This window comes from Phoenix dactylifera, chromosome 11 (assembly GCF_051530095.1).
Source record: "Phoenix dactylifera cultivar Ajwa chromosome 11, Ajwa_hap1_PhDact_Kaust_v1.1, whole genome shotgun sequence".
In the NCBI taxonomy this organism is placed as follows: domain Eukaryota; kingdom Viridiplantae; phylum Streptophyta; class Magnoliopsida; order Arecales; family Arecaceae; genus Phoenix; species Phoenix dactylifera.
In genome coordinates this window covers 18,128,600-18,144,849 of record NC_143200.1, presented here as the reverse complement: position 1 = coordinate 18,144,849, position 16,250 = coordinate 18,128,600, and the positions used below count along the sequence as shown (strand labels likewise).

Sequence of the window (16,250 nt, the reverse complement as noted above, 5' to 3'; positions counted from 1 at the left end):
TCATAGTATTCGTGCTATGGTCACTATAACTTGTGACATGACCATCTTTGTAATCGATAAAATATTATAGTTTGTATTTGTTACGAACTTTAACCCATTGGCAGAGGGTTGTTTTTATTGGATGCTAGCTCCAGGGTATCAATTAACCTCTATTTCTAGAGGCGGTCATAGCAATTTGATAGCCTTTAGAAAATTTATATTTTTTCTTAATATATATAAATAAATGAAAAATAGTAAATCACATGATCAAGATTCATATTTCATAACAAAGCTACATTTATCAAAATATTCATGAATTATTTCTCATAATAAAGTATGATTTTCATAACACGCATGCTGATTTATAATTTTAAGAAAAGTATGATATTTGCACAAGCAAATTTTATGCACGGAAAACATGATTATCTGAAAAATAATAAGGAGTAAAAAATCTACTTACAAGTTCGAAAACTAGTAACGAGTATAAGATTTACTTACCTCTTTCATTTTAGACCGCCAAACTTCACTAGGCAATTTAGTTAACCCTATAAAAATATTAAAGGCACAATTCATTTCTGTTTAATGATTTTTTATCGAGTTAAAATAATAAGAAACAAGGGCGGGCGTTTGATGATTCCGGGTAGGTCAAGCCTGAGCGATTCGATGAATAAATCATAGGGCATGGACTCAATTAGGGCCAAGATCGTTTAACATAGTTCAGTATCAGTGGTTTCTATGGACACTTGACAAGGTCAGATGATCGGTCTAGTAGGCAACCCGGGCACCAGGGTAGTTTAGGGACTTATTCCAGGAGTCAACTTGGGTTTGTAAAACAAATCGACATGACCCAACTCCAGGTTCCTGGGACATTCTTAAGAGAAAGTAAAGAGAGAAAGTGGACAGAGGAAAGAGAAAATAGAGAGAGAAAGTGGAGAGAGGAGAGAGAAATTAGAGAGAGAAGAGTAGAGAGAATAGAGAGGAAACAAGAGAGAGAAAGAGAGGGATGGTTCTCTCTCTCCTCCTCTTCTTCTTTTCTTCTTCCTTCTTTTCTTCTTCTCTCTTCTTTTCTTTTTCTTTCTTAGCAAAACAGAAAAGAAAGGGGGTGGCTGGTGGCTGTGACTGCAACGATTCGGCAAGGTGGTGGTGTTGGGCAGCAGGGGGCAGTTGGCGGCGCCGGCCGGCCGGCCGAGTTCAGTGGAAGAAGACCGCAATAGCGCACCTCTATTTCAGTGTGACTCCGGCGATTGCCGGCTCAAAACCATGAAAACGAGAGCCCAAAATACAAAGGGAGGAAGAGGAAAAGATGGAGAGCTCGTACCTAGGTCTGGCGAGGCTCTCCGATGGCCCTTTCTGGCGATGAATCAAGTAAGAAAGACTGGGACGAGGGCTTGGAATCAATAGTGACTCTTGACAATTCCCGTGGAGGAAATCTAAGGAGGAGGAGGGTGATTAAATAGGTAAAGTCTCCAAGTTCTAGTCCTCATTTTCCGCCGGAAGCAGAGGAGGAAGAAGACACCTATAGGAGTCTTCTTCTCCGCTTCATCATGCCACAGGGCATGGTCGGGCTGTGCCTGACCCCATTTGGGCTAGCCCACAAGCCCACAGGATTGGGCTGGTCACGGGTCGGGTCGGGCCTAACCACTCTAGGCTGGCGCACAAGCCCAAAAGAATTCTGGTTATTACAAATTCTCCCCTTAAAAATAATTTTGTCCTCGAAATTAAATTACTTGAAGCTTCAAATTTTGAAAGTATGTAACCGTCGTAACATCCTCAAGCTCCTAACTTCTTGAGACTAGGCCCAGCATGAAACTTGCCGCAGTAGGTACAAGCCTCAAATTTCTTCTTGTTTGGATTATTCCAAAGGTTCTTTGATTGGTCGTTCTGCTTTTCTACCATTTTGGTCCTCTTCTTGCCGCTCCTTTCTTTCTCTAATCTCTTTAATTCACTGCTAGAAAACACGCGTATAGTGATGGGGAATCCCGTCACTATACTATGTTTCCGGTTACTAATACGGAATTTGTGACCAGAGCTCTCGTTACTGAATTGGTTACAAAAACACGCGTCACTAAATTCCATCACTGACTTAGTGACAAGGTTACCGTCACTAATTTGTCACAACTCACTGAACAAAATCAATTTTTAATAACCAAAATCCTATTACTAAGTTTATGGCTGCTCGTCACAGTACTTGGTAAACAATTCAGTAACCAAATTTGGTCACTGATCACATTCCAATAACCTAGTACATTTGGTACGTTGATTGGCTCATAATAATAATAATAATAATAATATCATTAATAGCAAAGGCATTCAACATTACGCAAAAGTCATTTAACATATCATTCAAAATAGGCATCAACATGTCTTAAATCCATCAAAATCAAAGTCCAAAAGTATGTCATAGAGATCAACAGAGATTTCATTCCTCCTAGGAATGCAAAGACCTATCATCTAAGGCAAAAGCAATCATAATGAAGCATGATCAGCAGAACTAGAATCACCATTACTCCCCTGATCTGCATGTTTTGGTCCAAATCCAATATCTTGTCTCATCCTTTGAAGAACCTCCTCTTGCCATTTTTTCTTTTCGTGCTCAAGAATACCTAGAAGGTCTTCATGCGTGTACAGCTTTGGAGCTTGACTTGTAGAGATGGAAGAGGATGATGATTAATTGCCCAATAATTCCAGTGAGATCCTCCAGGAGACTAAAGTCATAGACATGGCCATGAGTTGGGACACCAGTTGCCTCAGACCACAAGTTATAATCACGTGGTGGAGCATCTGAGGTGGAGGCATCACCATATTGTTTAGAGTATTTAGCTGAATACTTTGTCTGCCAATTGATTTGAAAGAAAAGAAAAACATTATGGTGGATCAAACAAGAGATAAACATGAGCAAGCTCAATAATATTTATGAATCATAAAAAAATTATACTTACCATGACAACTTCACTTCTCTTATCCATATATCCTTCCATGCCTTGCTTTGTCTTATGCGTCCGATTAAAAGATTCAACTATTGTTGGCTCCCTACCGAACTTTATTTTTTACAAAAAAAAGAGAAAAAAATCATTAATATATAATGGGCTGATTTGAGATGATTGAACAATAATATGAAAATTATTATAGAAATCTAATTGAATAAAGATGTGTACCAGTCGTTCGTCATGATTGACAAATGTGATTGATCCTCCAGAGTGTTTACAGATGCTACCATTCTTCATGGTGTTTCTATTTTTTTGTTGGCTTCTGATTTCTTCTTCCATTCCAGAAAAATCCAAATGTCAATTAGCTTATTCCAATTTTCTTTAGAGATCCAATTAGGGGGTTTATCGTGGGCTCTATTTAAATCTCCTTTTGATTCCACAAGCTTTTGGCTTCTGACCCTCCCTAATGAGGTTATCAACCGTCGTTGACAATGCTTGTTCCAAACTTGATGCACATGATGCAATTGTCTTGGAAGAATTGTGTGTATCTCCTAACAATATATAGGTCGCAAGTAATCAGACTTACTGATTGGCATGTATAACAAGGACAAAAGTTAATGATAAGAAATATAAATTAATTATATCACCTCAAACTTGTTCCACATTCCAACTTTAGCATGTGCAGGGACCTCCCTCCATGACAACCAAGGACCATTGAAAAATTAGCGCATGATAGCAACAGCTTTGTGACTGACCTCATAATCAAGAAACCTGCAATTTAAAAAATATTCATTAAAAAAATAAACTAAATATATTAAATGCAACAAATACATAAATTCAAGTTAGTGATGGAAGAAAGTGATATTGTTATACATTCCTCTTGTGCACCTAACAATCATTTTTCCATTTGCATCAACAGGGGCTTTAAGGGTTGGCTGTCGGCCGTTGCTCTGTCTTGGATCAGCCCCAAGTTCATCATTCATCTGATCCTTATTCATTGTATCCTCATGATTTTGCACTACACCATTCATCTCATCATTTATTTCTTCATCTATATCCACCTCTTCATCCATGTCCTCATCAGGGATGTAGTCATCATCATCATGACATTCCTCGACATGCTCAGGCAACCTAGGAGGTTGAGGAGGAACTTGAGTAGCAACCTAAGATTGAGTAGCAGCTAGTACTAAAGCTGCTTTTTCATTACCTATTTGTTTCTCTTTTCTCTTGGCCATAGCTGCACAATAATAAAAAGTTATAGTTATTTTCTAATATGAATGTCAACAAATCCAATCAAAATGAAAACCTTGTAGTTGAGCGTTTCGCGGTGAAAGTGAAAACCAAATCAGAACCTGCCGCCCAAATCCAACACCAGATCAATGCGAATATTAGAAGAATAAACCAAATCGGAACCTGTTTCCCTCTTTTTTACCTTTCTTTAATTTATAATTACTCAAAAGTAATATTTTTAATATTTTTGGAATTAAAAATTAAATTTGGTGACGGAGATTTTTGTCAATAACCCGTCACTGCCAAAAATAATATTTTAAAAATTTATAAACACTTGGGTTACGATTTTTGTGACGGCTAAATTTGTCACTGTCTGGTTGCAATTTTGGTTACCAGTGTTGTGACAAATACCCCGTCACTATGGTGGTCACTAAGTTTTGGCGCCCACCCTACTCGCGTATTCTGTGACCGGTCTGTCACTAATCTGTCACTAAGTTCACACCACGGTAACTAAATTTCTGTGTCACTAATCCGTCACAAATAGTGACTGATAATGGGCCGTCACGAGTTTTCCGTCACTATATGCTTGTTTTCTGGTGGTGATTCTAACTCAACCTTCAGGGCTCTTTCCAGCACATCTTTATAACTACTGAAGAGGTGAGACGACAAATGAGACTAGATTAGATATGTTAGACCTTGTTCGAATTTGTTAGCCTTGCTCCTTTCAGACTCCAAGAGTTGGGGACAAAATCAGTCTAACTCGTTAAATTTGTTGGCATATTCTAATACTACCGTGTCATCCTTTTGCCTCAAGGCCGAAAACTCATTCTCCTTTGCTAATTCCACTGACTCAAGAATGTATTGATCATAAAATATTTTCTTAAACTTTTCCCATGTTAGATGGTCATCCTCATTCCCATTAGCAGCTTTAATAGCAGTCCACCAAAACTCGGCATTTCTCCTGAGCAACGGTATGGCCATTCTAACTTTTACATCCTCGGGATACTGCAGTGTATTGAACATTTTTTCCATCTTCCGAATTCAAGTTTCTACAATCAGAGGATCATCTCCACCCTCAAACATTGGCAGGTTGAACTTTCTAACTCTTTCATAATAGGACTCTCGAGGTAGGGCAAGTTTGAGAGTGGCCTGCATCTGCTGCATTGCTGAAGGAGCTGAGCCACCACTTGGCATACCCAACAATATCTGCCGAGTGGCTAATGCATCTGGATTTTGCTCAACCGGTTGGTTGGCATCTTCTTTTTTTTCTTATTCGACTACGCGGAACCTAACTAAATGAGACCTAATTATCCATTGCCAGACTTTTAAGCTTAACCCATGATCAAATCTATTGCTCTGATACTATATTTGTCATAATCCAAAACCTCACCTAAAAAGGTTAGTTGAAAAGTATTATTTGAATTCTTTGATTCTGTATAAATATTCAAGGTCTACTTAGCAAAAAATTGATGTGGGACTACAAATATGCCCGTATGAATTCTCACGTATAAAAGATTAAGAAACAAGTGAAAGCATGGAATCTTAAAATTTCAAGAAAAACGAGAAAATCCAAGATTAAAAGAAAGAATCACATGACCTACAAGAACCTATGTGCAACCAAAACAGTCCACCTTGTTATGTCATTGCTCTTGCTTAAAGTCATGCGTGGACATGTGCCAGATTGAAAGCAGGTGCCTGTTGCTTCTACGAAGGAGGAGAGAAATACCAAAGGATGAAGTAAAATAATAATAATAATAATAAAGTGCTCTGACATAGAGAAGAATATATAACAAATAGGGTGCATGAGAAAGGAAGCATGTATTAGAAAAACAGGAACTATCTATATATTAGAAAAATTCAAAGTTTGGAAAAAATTAGAAATGTGTTATGTTTTTAACTGGTTCTTATAAAGTATAGCCAGTTGCTATACTTTAATAATGAAAATCTAGTAATTTGTTTCGAAAATACGAACAGAAAAAATATTAAAGCAAGACTCATGTATTTTGATTTTTTTTTTTGTAATCTAGTATAGGTAGTCCATGGTCATGCGTAGCATGGTATTCAGCTATTCATATAAGCCTTGTTCTCATATGGAAGTAGGTTTATTTTTCTTCTTCTCCTCATTATTTTATCTTTGTTTTATTTCTTATCATAAGCTAAAAGTCGTTATAATATCTTATACATGTATTGGGAAAAAAATATCCGGAACATGGATAATTCAGAGATATACAAAACGTTAAAGAATATATGGTATTAACTAAAAAAAAGAATGGATAATCATTTTTTTAAATGATCAAGATATTTAATGCAAATAGTGAGTAAAATGATAACAACTAGTGATATCTAGAAGAAGCTAGAATATGGTTGATTAATTCATGTGTTTAAGCCGAATCCTACACATGAAATATTAGACATAATGATTACAAAAAAGAATATATCTAAAAGAGAAGTAGCAATATTTTGTTTAATAATTATAGTCTGTTTTTAGGTGTCAATTGGATGATTGAAAGAAAGGAAGCTTCAGCAGAAGAAAGTTTGTAACAAAATAGTAATTGAACCCACTTTATGAAGGTTTACTTTGATAAACGCCCGAAGTCAAAAGCCTGACAACCAACCCTCGCCTCTGGGATTTTTGTTTTTCAGTTGTTTGGGTGAACCTCTTGGATGATGCCTTAATCTTATTTATAATTGTTTAATATGGAGCTGAAGGAAAGAAAATAAAGAAGGATCAAGCCCTGAAGGTATGATTTTTTTCAATCCGAATTCCAATGCAGACCAAATGACAAATACCAAAAGAAAACCCCCAATATAAGAACCAGGAAAAAGGAAAAATCCACAAAAAGTTTTGAAACTTCGAAAAATATTAATATCATCTAACAACAAAGAGGCATAGCATTTGACGATCTTATGGTTATCCACATTACAAGACCCAATTCACTAATCTTAAGGTGTAGCATTCACGATGCGTCGAATTCACGTAAAATGCATTCAGTGTAAAATAAAATAATCATCACAAAGCAACAACATCTAGGTCGACAAGTTAATTAAGACTTCCAATATTAGAGTGGCCTCCTAGTTTACACCGTAGAACCACAAAGCGTGAGGAAATTTGATACTATCAAATGTGAGAAGCATGTTCCAATTTGTGCATTACTTCTACGATTGGTGAACTTAAAGCACCAAACCAATCAAAATCCCAAACCAAGTTCGACGAAGATCACTTCGGACACGACCAGGGGTTGATAGATTTAGCTTGCTAGCTCCAACAACCCCACTAACGTTGGTTGATCCCCTCTTGACTCGGTTCTCCTCTCCACATTAAATATAGGTATAGGGAGCGCACAAACGAAGGAAACTTTCACATCGTCTCTTGTTGTCATCCAAAGAAGCGGAGAACTAAAGCAATGGCTTCCTATCTCTGTTCCTCTAAACCTGTACTTCTATTCTCAGCTCTCGTTCTAGGGGCTCTCTCCACCTTCTTGGAGGCACAAGATCCTTCCCAACTGAGCTTGGATTACTACTTGAAGACATGCCCGAAAGCGGAGCAGATCGTGCGAGAAGAGATGGAGCGTGCGGTGCAAGCTGACCCCCGTAATGCCGCTCGCATCCTCCGTCTCCACTTCCATGATTGTTTTGTTCAGGTTAGCACATGTTTGATTCATAGTAACTAAAGATGCCAGAAGACTTGGGAGTTGCATGGAAAGTCTTATCACTTCTTCTGTTAAAAGAGTTTTAAGCTATCGAGAGGACACAAGCATAGTTGAAGACGGGCAAACAATACAGACACTAATAGCCAGCATAGATGATACTTGTGAGGACCCATGTGAATGTATGTTTAGTCCCACATTAGTTATTCTTCGAATAGATCTTGAATACTTATACATGATCAAGGAACCTAAATAATACCTTCCGGTTAACTTGTTTAGATGAAAATGATATACTTTTAGTTTGATAAGGATGTCAGGGCTTAAACGAATAGAGTATATGAGAACTATGCGGACGTATATTTAATCCTACATCAAGTTATTCACTGGATAGCTCTTGAGTACTTGTACAGTATAAAAAAAACTAAATAATTTCTTTTGGCTGGTCTTTTTGGATGAGATAGTCCTTGGTTGTTACTGAGCTTTTTGAATGGGTGCAGGGCTGCGATGGATCGGTGTTGCTGGACGACACGGTCACACTGATAGGGGAGAAGCAAGCAGAGCAGAATGTCAACTCTCTGAAAGGTTTTGACATCGTGGACAGGACGAAGACCAAACTGGAGGCTGAGTGCCCCGGCATCGTCTCCTGTGCTGATCTGCTGGCCATATCAGCCAGAGATGGTGTTGTTCTGGTATCTATCCACGGCACTGCACTTCGCTTCCCATTATATGCGTCAGATTTTTTGAAGATCTTGAGAACCCTGGCAACTGCTGCGCCACCCGCTGATATGAAAACTTCTTCAGCTCTCGCTCTTGAGCCGTTTACTGATGCTTTTGCTCTTCTCCTGGTGTTTCTTTCTTTGAACCGGGCAGGTCGGAGGGCCCTATTGGGATGTACCGGTAGGCAGGAAGGATTCGAAGACAGCTAGCCTGGATCAAGCGAACACAGACATTCCAACTCCGCAGCAGGGCCTGGTCACACTTATCTCCAAGTTCCTGGCGAAAGGCCTCTCAGCAACAGACATGGTGGCCCTTGTAGGTCTGTCCTTTTCGCATCACATCCACTATGGAGGTCTTGCTACACTAGCATATTGGTCTACTCTAATATGTGCCTAAAATCATATTTACCTAATCCATGATGCATCAGGGAAATGCAAACTGCTACAAATGAATCAACTCATAATAGAATTCACTCTAATACATGAATATGAGAAAATCAAGAATCATATTTGGAGGTTCCTTATATCACTCCCTCGTACCAATCTCCTATCATTCATATATATATATATATATATATATATATATATATATATATATATATATATATATATATATATATATATATAATATAATATAATATACAAGTTGCACGTTGCTATCTACCACATCGTTTCGAATGAAATTTTATCATAGTATTCCTCTCATTTTATTTCAAACTGGTATATAATGATTTAATATGAAATCATGAATAGTTATTGGCTCAACCGATGCTTGTTTTCCCTATAGAGATATTGAATAAAATAAATTATTTTTAGTGCTGCCGTGATTTGAAAAAGTAACATGCAAATACCAATAAAAGGTAAGTAAATATATCCGAAACATATAAAATACAGTTTTTCTTTCTTGCATCATATGTAAGGAAAATAAGGATCGATCGTCCTCTCTGGAGCTCTCTTGCTCGTGCCTTCTTACCGCATTTCTTGCCAAAATATTCATGCAAATTCTTTTCTTTTGAGCTTGTTCTTCCTACCGAAGAAGATCCGCTCATCTACCATTTTCTCGTGTATATATATCATATATATTAACAAAATCAAGCAATGTAATTAGTATACTTTATACATGATTAATAAATTCAAATTAAAATATTGCAAATCAAGAGAGTTGTTTATTCCAAAAAATTGCAAGTATATGCGAATTGAACACAAAGCATGCAGACAAAACAAATGTTCTCATCAAATTTCCTCTCCATCTGCCACATCCCGGTATCCTTCTCCCCATGTTTCTAGGTCCGAACCTTATTTATTTCATTGACAAGAATTCCTTGTACCTAAAATAGGACTCACTTGCATCACTTCCAAAAATAGGGGCTCTTGCATCAAACTTTGTGTTTCAACAAATTGATGTTCATGGCATTTAGCCGACTGATGCATGGCATGGACTTATATTCCACTAACGATATCATCGAACCAAATCAAAATTTGCAGGTGCCCACACCATCGGCGTGTCTCGCTGTACGAACTTCCGGGACAGAATCTATGGAGACTTCGAGCTGACAGCAAAGCATGAAGCATCCTCCCTGCCATACCTCAGCAAGTTGAAGGAGGATTGCCCCTTGGATGGAGGAGACGATAACATTTCTCCCATGGATGACTTCACTCCCACCCTCTTCGACAACGCCTTCTTCAAGACCCTCCTCAAAGGAACTGGCCTTCTAAACTCCGATCAGGAGATGTATTCGAGCCTCGTCGGATTCCAAACCTCCAGCCTTGTCGAGAAATACTGGGCTGACCCTGTCGCCTTCTTCAAGCAATTCTCTGATTCTATGGTGAAGATGGGGAACATCACCAACCCTGAGGGTGGAGAAGTGAGGAAGAACTGCAGATTTGTGAACACCTGAGACCTTTGAGCTTTTGTCTACTAATGCTGTACTGCTCGTTTGTTTTCCTATACGTTAACTAAGAAGTTTACGTAACAAGATTTGTATGACGAAAACCTGAAACCTGCTCGGATTGAAATGTACATCATATTTCTTCTCTACTCTAAAATGATTCATTTCTTTCAGAAATCCAATCAAAAACAGTGAGTATTATCGGTGATTGTTTGAACTACCAAAGCAATCTAAGATCACTCTCTTTTTTACAATCAGTCACATCTGGTCAAGGTAAACGAACTCAATGCGAGAATTCCGGGCGCCGAGAATTTTCGGATCACGACCCGAAATCCACCGACGCGTCCAGGGGCTTGAGCACGTCGCGGACGCCGTGGACCACCACGGACCCGTCGTCGAACAGGTCCTCGTCAGACACCGGAACGCCGTTCAGCAGCGACCGGCCGTCCGATCGGTCGACGATGATGGTGAAATCCTCGGCGAACGTCGGCACCACCGTCCCCGCCCCCAGCTCAGCCAGGTCGCTGCCGGAGAGCCGGCACGGCACCACGTGCCGCCGGAACACCACCAAGTGCTCGCTGAAATTCCCCTGACAGGCGCCCAAAGCGGCGTCCCCCGGCGCGAACACCGTCGCTCCCTTGGAGCCGCCCCACTCCAACTGGACATCAAGAAACGCGGCGATCGAGGAGTACCCCATGGATCGGAGCTTGGCCGAGGCGCCAGCGAGGGATCGGCTAGGGTTTGGGGGCTGGCACTGGATTACGGAGCCGGGGGTGGCGAGGGACTGGGCGGGGAGGGAGGAGATCCGGAAGGAGGGGTCGAAGAAGTCGTCGGCGGCGTAGACGATGAGGGAGGCGTTGTCAAATAGGGCGGACTCGTTGATGCGGACGCCGTTGAGGGAGACGCGGCCGTCGGTGGCGGAGGTGGTGATGAGGAGGGATAGGTTGGGGGCGAGGGTGGGGATCTCGGCGCCGTGGGAGAGGGAGCGGAAGGTTTTGGGGCGGAGGCGCTGGGGGGCGAGGTGGAAGCGGAGGAGGGAAAACGGGGGCTGGCCGGAGTCGGAGAAGGCAGCATCGGAGGGGGAGAAGAGGGTGGCTCCTGCGGCGGCGTGGGGGAGGAGCATTTGGGAGGTGAGGTTAAGGGTGAGGGCCATGGATACGTAGCCAGCGGCGGAAAGGGATTCGACGGCGTTGGCGAGGGCTTGGGGGGAAATGGAGAGAGGGGAGGAGAAGGGGAGGACGGATAGGAGGAGGACGGAGAGGAGATGGAGCGCCATTAGGGGCGGCTCGGAGTTCTTGTGCTCTATTTGGTTTGGTTTAGTTGAAGAGAAGGCGGGAAGCGTCAAGAATTCCGAGTAGGAGCGGCAATTTATGACCCACATCCGCCCCGCTACAAGAAGAAGCGGGTTTCAGTAAGCGATAAACCGGTGAAGGTTGTGAACGGTCCTTATTGCTCAAAACTATTTTATTAAATGAGTCGGATCTGTCAAATTCCTTCCCGCGGGCCTTTCAGTTGAACGACTGGGTCGAGCCATGACTCATCTCACTTAAGACATTTTTAATCTATCTAAAATATGTTACTTTATTTAAAACCGATTGAAACTGTTTAACTTGATTTGATCTATTTATTTAATTAAATTTGTTTAATAAATAGATCGGCTCCAATTTAATATATCTTTGACCTAATCTGTATTGAACAGAGCCTGTATCGGATCTAATCGGATAGATTCCCAACCCTAGCTCCGAGAGTGAAAGTTGGGATAACTCAAGGTTCCACTAAGTAGAGAGGATTAGTGGAGAGTTATTCCTCCGAATATATCCTACCAAATACCTGAAAAGCATCTTAGGGTGGTCCTATTCAGATAAGTGCAAGAAGTAAGAGGGAAAGGATGGTTCGTTTCTGTTGGGGGAAAAACCCCAAGTCATCGCCACGGAGGCGCTCGGCTAGGAAGCGCCGACCAGAAAGGCGCTCGGTCAAAGAGCGCCGATCAGAGAAAGCGCCAAGAGGCGCCCAACCGAAATAACCAAGTAGGGATGCTCGGCTAGAAAGAGCCGACCAGCGGGCGCCGACCAAAGAAGCGCTCAAGTAGAAAGCGCTGACCAGAGACAGCGCCAAGTAGAGGCGCTCGGCTAGGAGGTGCTCGCCCAGAAGGCGCCGACCAGGAGTACTCAAAAGCAACCCCGCCACAGGGTGCCCCATTGGGCGACCAGCTCGGCTCGGCACCCTTGCCGAGCCGATGCCTTTACCAAATAATTCAACTCTCGCTTGACCCTCTAAGGGACCTGACAACTCCACTATAACCTGCCGCTATCTTCAAGCCATCAAGGCATAAGATCTCCGCAGGTATTCAGCACGACCTGCCATTAATGCACGAGGCTCCCTCAAGTCTCCGATGCACTCAGTCATTTAATGAACACGGCCCAAGACGATCTCCGGATCACTGAACCATCAGAGCGTATGGCTCTCCCTGACCGCCGGTTCATTCGGTAATAAATGCACTTACCATCCACGGACCCCAGGCCCACCACGGCCGGCGGTTCAACCACTTCAACAGGTCCGATCGACCGTGACAACTCCCTGATTCCGGTCTGATCCGGTCCCGTTCTCCATCACGCCATTAATGGGCCAAATCGTGCCCAATTATTACAGAACGGGACAAACCTACTGTCACCTCCCAGGTAACCGAATCCTCCTATAAAAGGAAACCTGGGGGGAAGAGGAAAGGGGACTGGACTCGGACTGGACTCTGGGGTCTGGACTCTGAGGACTCTCAGGACCCTTGGGACTGAACCCTCTTGGACAGCACAGATATAATGGATGACATCATCTTCTTCATCTTCTTGATCTAATCTAAATATTCTTGCTGTCTTCTCCACATATTTTCTTCCCTGCTCTCTCCACATATTCGCCCCCTTTGACTTAGGCATCGGAGGGCCGGCGCCGGGGAGCCCGGCCACCGGTTCTTCCTGCAGGACTCGCACCCCACAGTGGAGGACGCCACCAGTCGGCGCACCGTCGACCACCCTTCTAGCGGCGGAGCTCTGCCCCCCCAGGAGGACGCCACCAGCCGGCGCACCGTTGACCACCCTTCCAGCGCCGTCGATCGCCGCCCCTGCGGCGGAAGCCCCTCCTTCCCTGGCTTCGCGGCGGCCCCCGGGTCCAATTTCCAGCAACAGTTGGCGCTAGAGGAAGGGCCCGAGTTCGCTGCCATGAAGCTAAGAAGCAAAGGGGCTTCCAATGCCTCTCGACGTCCTCCACCTAGCCCGGAGCGTTCCGTCCGAAACCCATCACCTCCGACCGAGTCAGTTCATCAAGTTCGGCCGGAGCAGTTCGATGCCCTGGTACAACAGGTGCAGGCCCTGGCTACCGCTGTCCAAAGCCTGCAGCCCAGGGGCATCCCAACGGCACTGCCTCCTCCGGCTCCAGTTCAACCGGAGCCTCCCACAAGCGGACTTCACCTTCGAGGTCAGGACTCCCAAGTCCAGGCCTCCCTTTGGAGAGAGCACCCAGCCAGAGGCCACGGAGGCTGGCCATAGCCTTCAGAAGCTGAATCGGTTCCAGGGCAACCTGCGCTCGAACGAACCACTGCAGCGATCCTCCAGAACGATGAACTCGACCGGAAGGTCGAGAGGCTGGAACGTCAAATCCAGGCACTCCACGGGAGGAAGTCAGGACATAACGGCGACTTCGAGTTCAATACGAAGTCGCCCTTCTCCCAGGAAATTGAAGATGAACCGGTCCTGTTACGGTTCAAGATGCCCCAGGTGGAGCCCTACAACGGCAAGGCTGATCCCCTGGACTACCTGGAAAGCTACCGGGTCTTAATGGCCCTACAAGGAGCCTCGGAGGCCATGATGTGCAAAGCTTTTCCGACGACACTCCGAGGACCAGCCCGGCTGTGGTTTACCGGGCTAAAGCCGAGTACTGTCTCCTCCTTTGAGCAGCTCGGCAGACAGTTTGCTGGCAATTTCGCCGCCAGCCAGCCCCAGCGGCAGACATCCGACTCCCTACTTGATATCAAACAAAAGGAGGGAGAATCCTTCAAGGAGTATTTGGACCGGTTCACCGCCGCAACATGGGAGGTCCGGGAGCTTGACCAGTCAATCGCCATGTCGGCGCTGAAGACTGGAGCCCGGTCCTATAGATTTCTCTTCTCGATTGAGAAGAATTTTCCCGCGGACCTCACCGAGATGTTCGCTCGGGCGCGGAAGTACGCCAAGGCCGAAGAAGCCGTGGCCGTCAGGCGGGGCGGGACCGAGCAGAACCTCAAGAAAAGACGCCGCGAGGAGCGTGGCCAGCCCAGAGGCCCGTCTCCGCGACGAGCTAAGAATCCGCCCCGCCCGAAGAGTCCACCCCGGCTGAGGGGACCGCCACAGCAGAGGTCACCACTCCGCCCGAGGTTCCCACTGCAAGCCCCTGCACCCGAAGGGAGGTATGAAAGATATACTCCCCTCAACGCTCCTCGGGCTGAAATCCTCATGGAGATCGAGAGTCGGGATCGCATCCGGCTCCCACCTCCGAAGCCAGACACCCGAACCCGGCGTGACAACCGGAAGTATTGCCGTTTCCATCGGGATCAAGGCCATGATACCGAGGAGTGTTACCAGCTCCGAAATGAGATCGAAGCATTCATCCGCCGAGGGGTGCTCGATCGGTTTGTGCAAGGCCGGCGTGAAGAAAAGCAGCCAGCCGAAAGAGCCGCGCAGCCTGAAGGTTCAAATGCCAACAGGCCCATCGCTGGCATCATCAACACCATCCGAGGCGGAGCCTCAGCAGGAGGAGCTTCAGGGGAAGAAACCTCCCCGAAACGCCTGCGCGCCTCTGAAGCTATCTCCTTTTCAGACGATGATCTAGAGGGGGTCGAAACTCCCCATGATGATGCCGTGGTCATCTCCATGATCATAAATAGATTTGATGTAAAACGCATCTTAGTTGATAATGGAAGCTCGGCGAATGTTTTGTACTTTGGTGCATATTGTAAAATGGGGATGACCAAAGAACAGCTGCGGAGGATGAATGCTCCGTTGGTTGGGTTCACTGGGGATTCAGTCCCAGTAGAGGGCGAGATCGACCTTTTGGTCACAGCCGGGCTCGCCCCCCGTGAAAGTACCGTGGGGATGAACTTCCTCGTGATACGCCTTCCCTCGGTCTATAATGCCATCCTCGGAAGGCCAGGCCTCAACGCCCTCCGAGCGGTGGTCTCCACTCATCACCTGCTCATGCGATTCCCCACCAGCCAGGGGGTCGGCGAAGTCCGAGGGGACCAAATGGTGGCAAGGAGATGCTACCTGGCGACCCACGAGGCAAAGCGACCCGCCGAGGTGCCTGCCCCAGCAACTGACCAGCCCTCAACTGAGGTCATGGAGGCACGGGTCGACCCTCAGAAAGAGCGGTTACAGCCTGGTGAGTTACTAATCCAAGTTCCCTTACGAGAGAGCTTTCCTGAGCTAACCGTGCAGGTCGGCTCTGGCCTCGATGAGCACGAGAGGAGTCGTCTCGTCAATTTCCTGCGAGACAACATGGATGTCTTCGCATGGTCGCCTGCAGACATGCCGGGGATAGATCCAGAGGTCATGGTCCACCGGCTCCAAGTAAAGCCAACCAGCAAGCCTGTGCGGCAGAAGAAGCGAGGCGCCGCCCCTGAGCGCCAGCGAGCAGCAGCCGAGGAGGTCAGTAAGCTCCTTGGAGCTGGCTTCATCCGGGAGATAGCCTACCCGGAGTGGCTCGCCAATGTGGTCCTCGTCAAGAAGGCCAACGGGAAGTGGCGTATGTGTGTGGACTACACCGACCTGAATAAAGCCTGCCCAAAGGATAGCTTCCCACTCCCCAGCATCGATCAGCTCGTAGACTCCACCTCGGGTC

At 44.9% G+C, this 16,250-nt stretch overlaps 2 protein-coding genes across 2 annotated transcripts; one reads left to right on the top strand and one right to left on the bottom strand.

Moving 5' to 3' along the window:
* The first annotated feature begins 7,476 nt into the window (after positions 1-7,476).
* LOC103719518 (peroxidase 11) lies at positions 7,477-10,545 on the top strand. Its single transcript, XM_017845815.5, has 4 exons — positions 7,477-7,777; positions 8,281-8,472; positions 8,654-8,819; positions 9,985-10,545. The coding sequence occupies exons 1-4, from the start codon at positions 7,541-7,543 to the stop codon at positions 10,395-10,397; spliced, it is 1,008 nt and encodes a 335-aa protein (XP_017701304.1). The 5' UTR covers positions 7,477-7,540; the 3' UTR covers positions 10,398-10,545.
* A 48-nt stretch (positions 10,546-10,593) lies between these two features.
* Positions 10,594-11,794, bottom strand: LOC103719526 (putative fasciclin-like arabinogalactan protein 20). Its single transcript, XM_008808819.4, has one exon. The coding sequence runs from the start codon at positions 11,767-11,769 to the stop codon at positions 10,708-10,710; it is 1,062 nt and encodes a 353-aa protein (XP_008807041.3). The 5' UTR covers positions 11,770-11,794; the 3' UTR covers positions 10,594-10,707.
* Between the last annotated feature and the right edge of the window lie 4,456 nt (positions 11,795-16,250).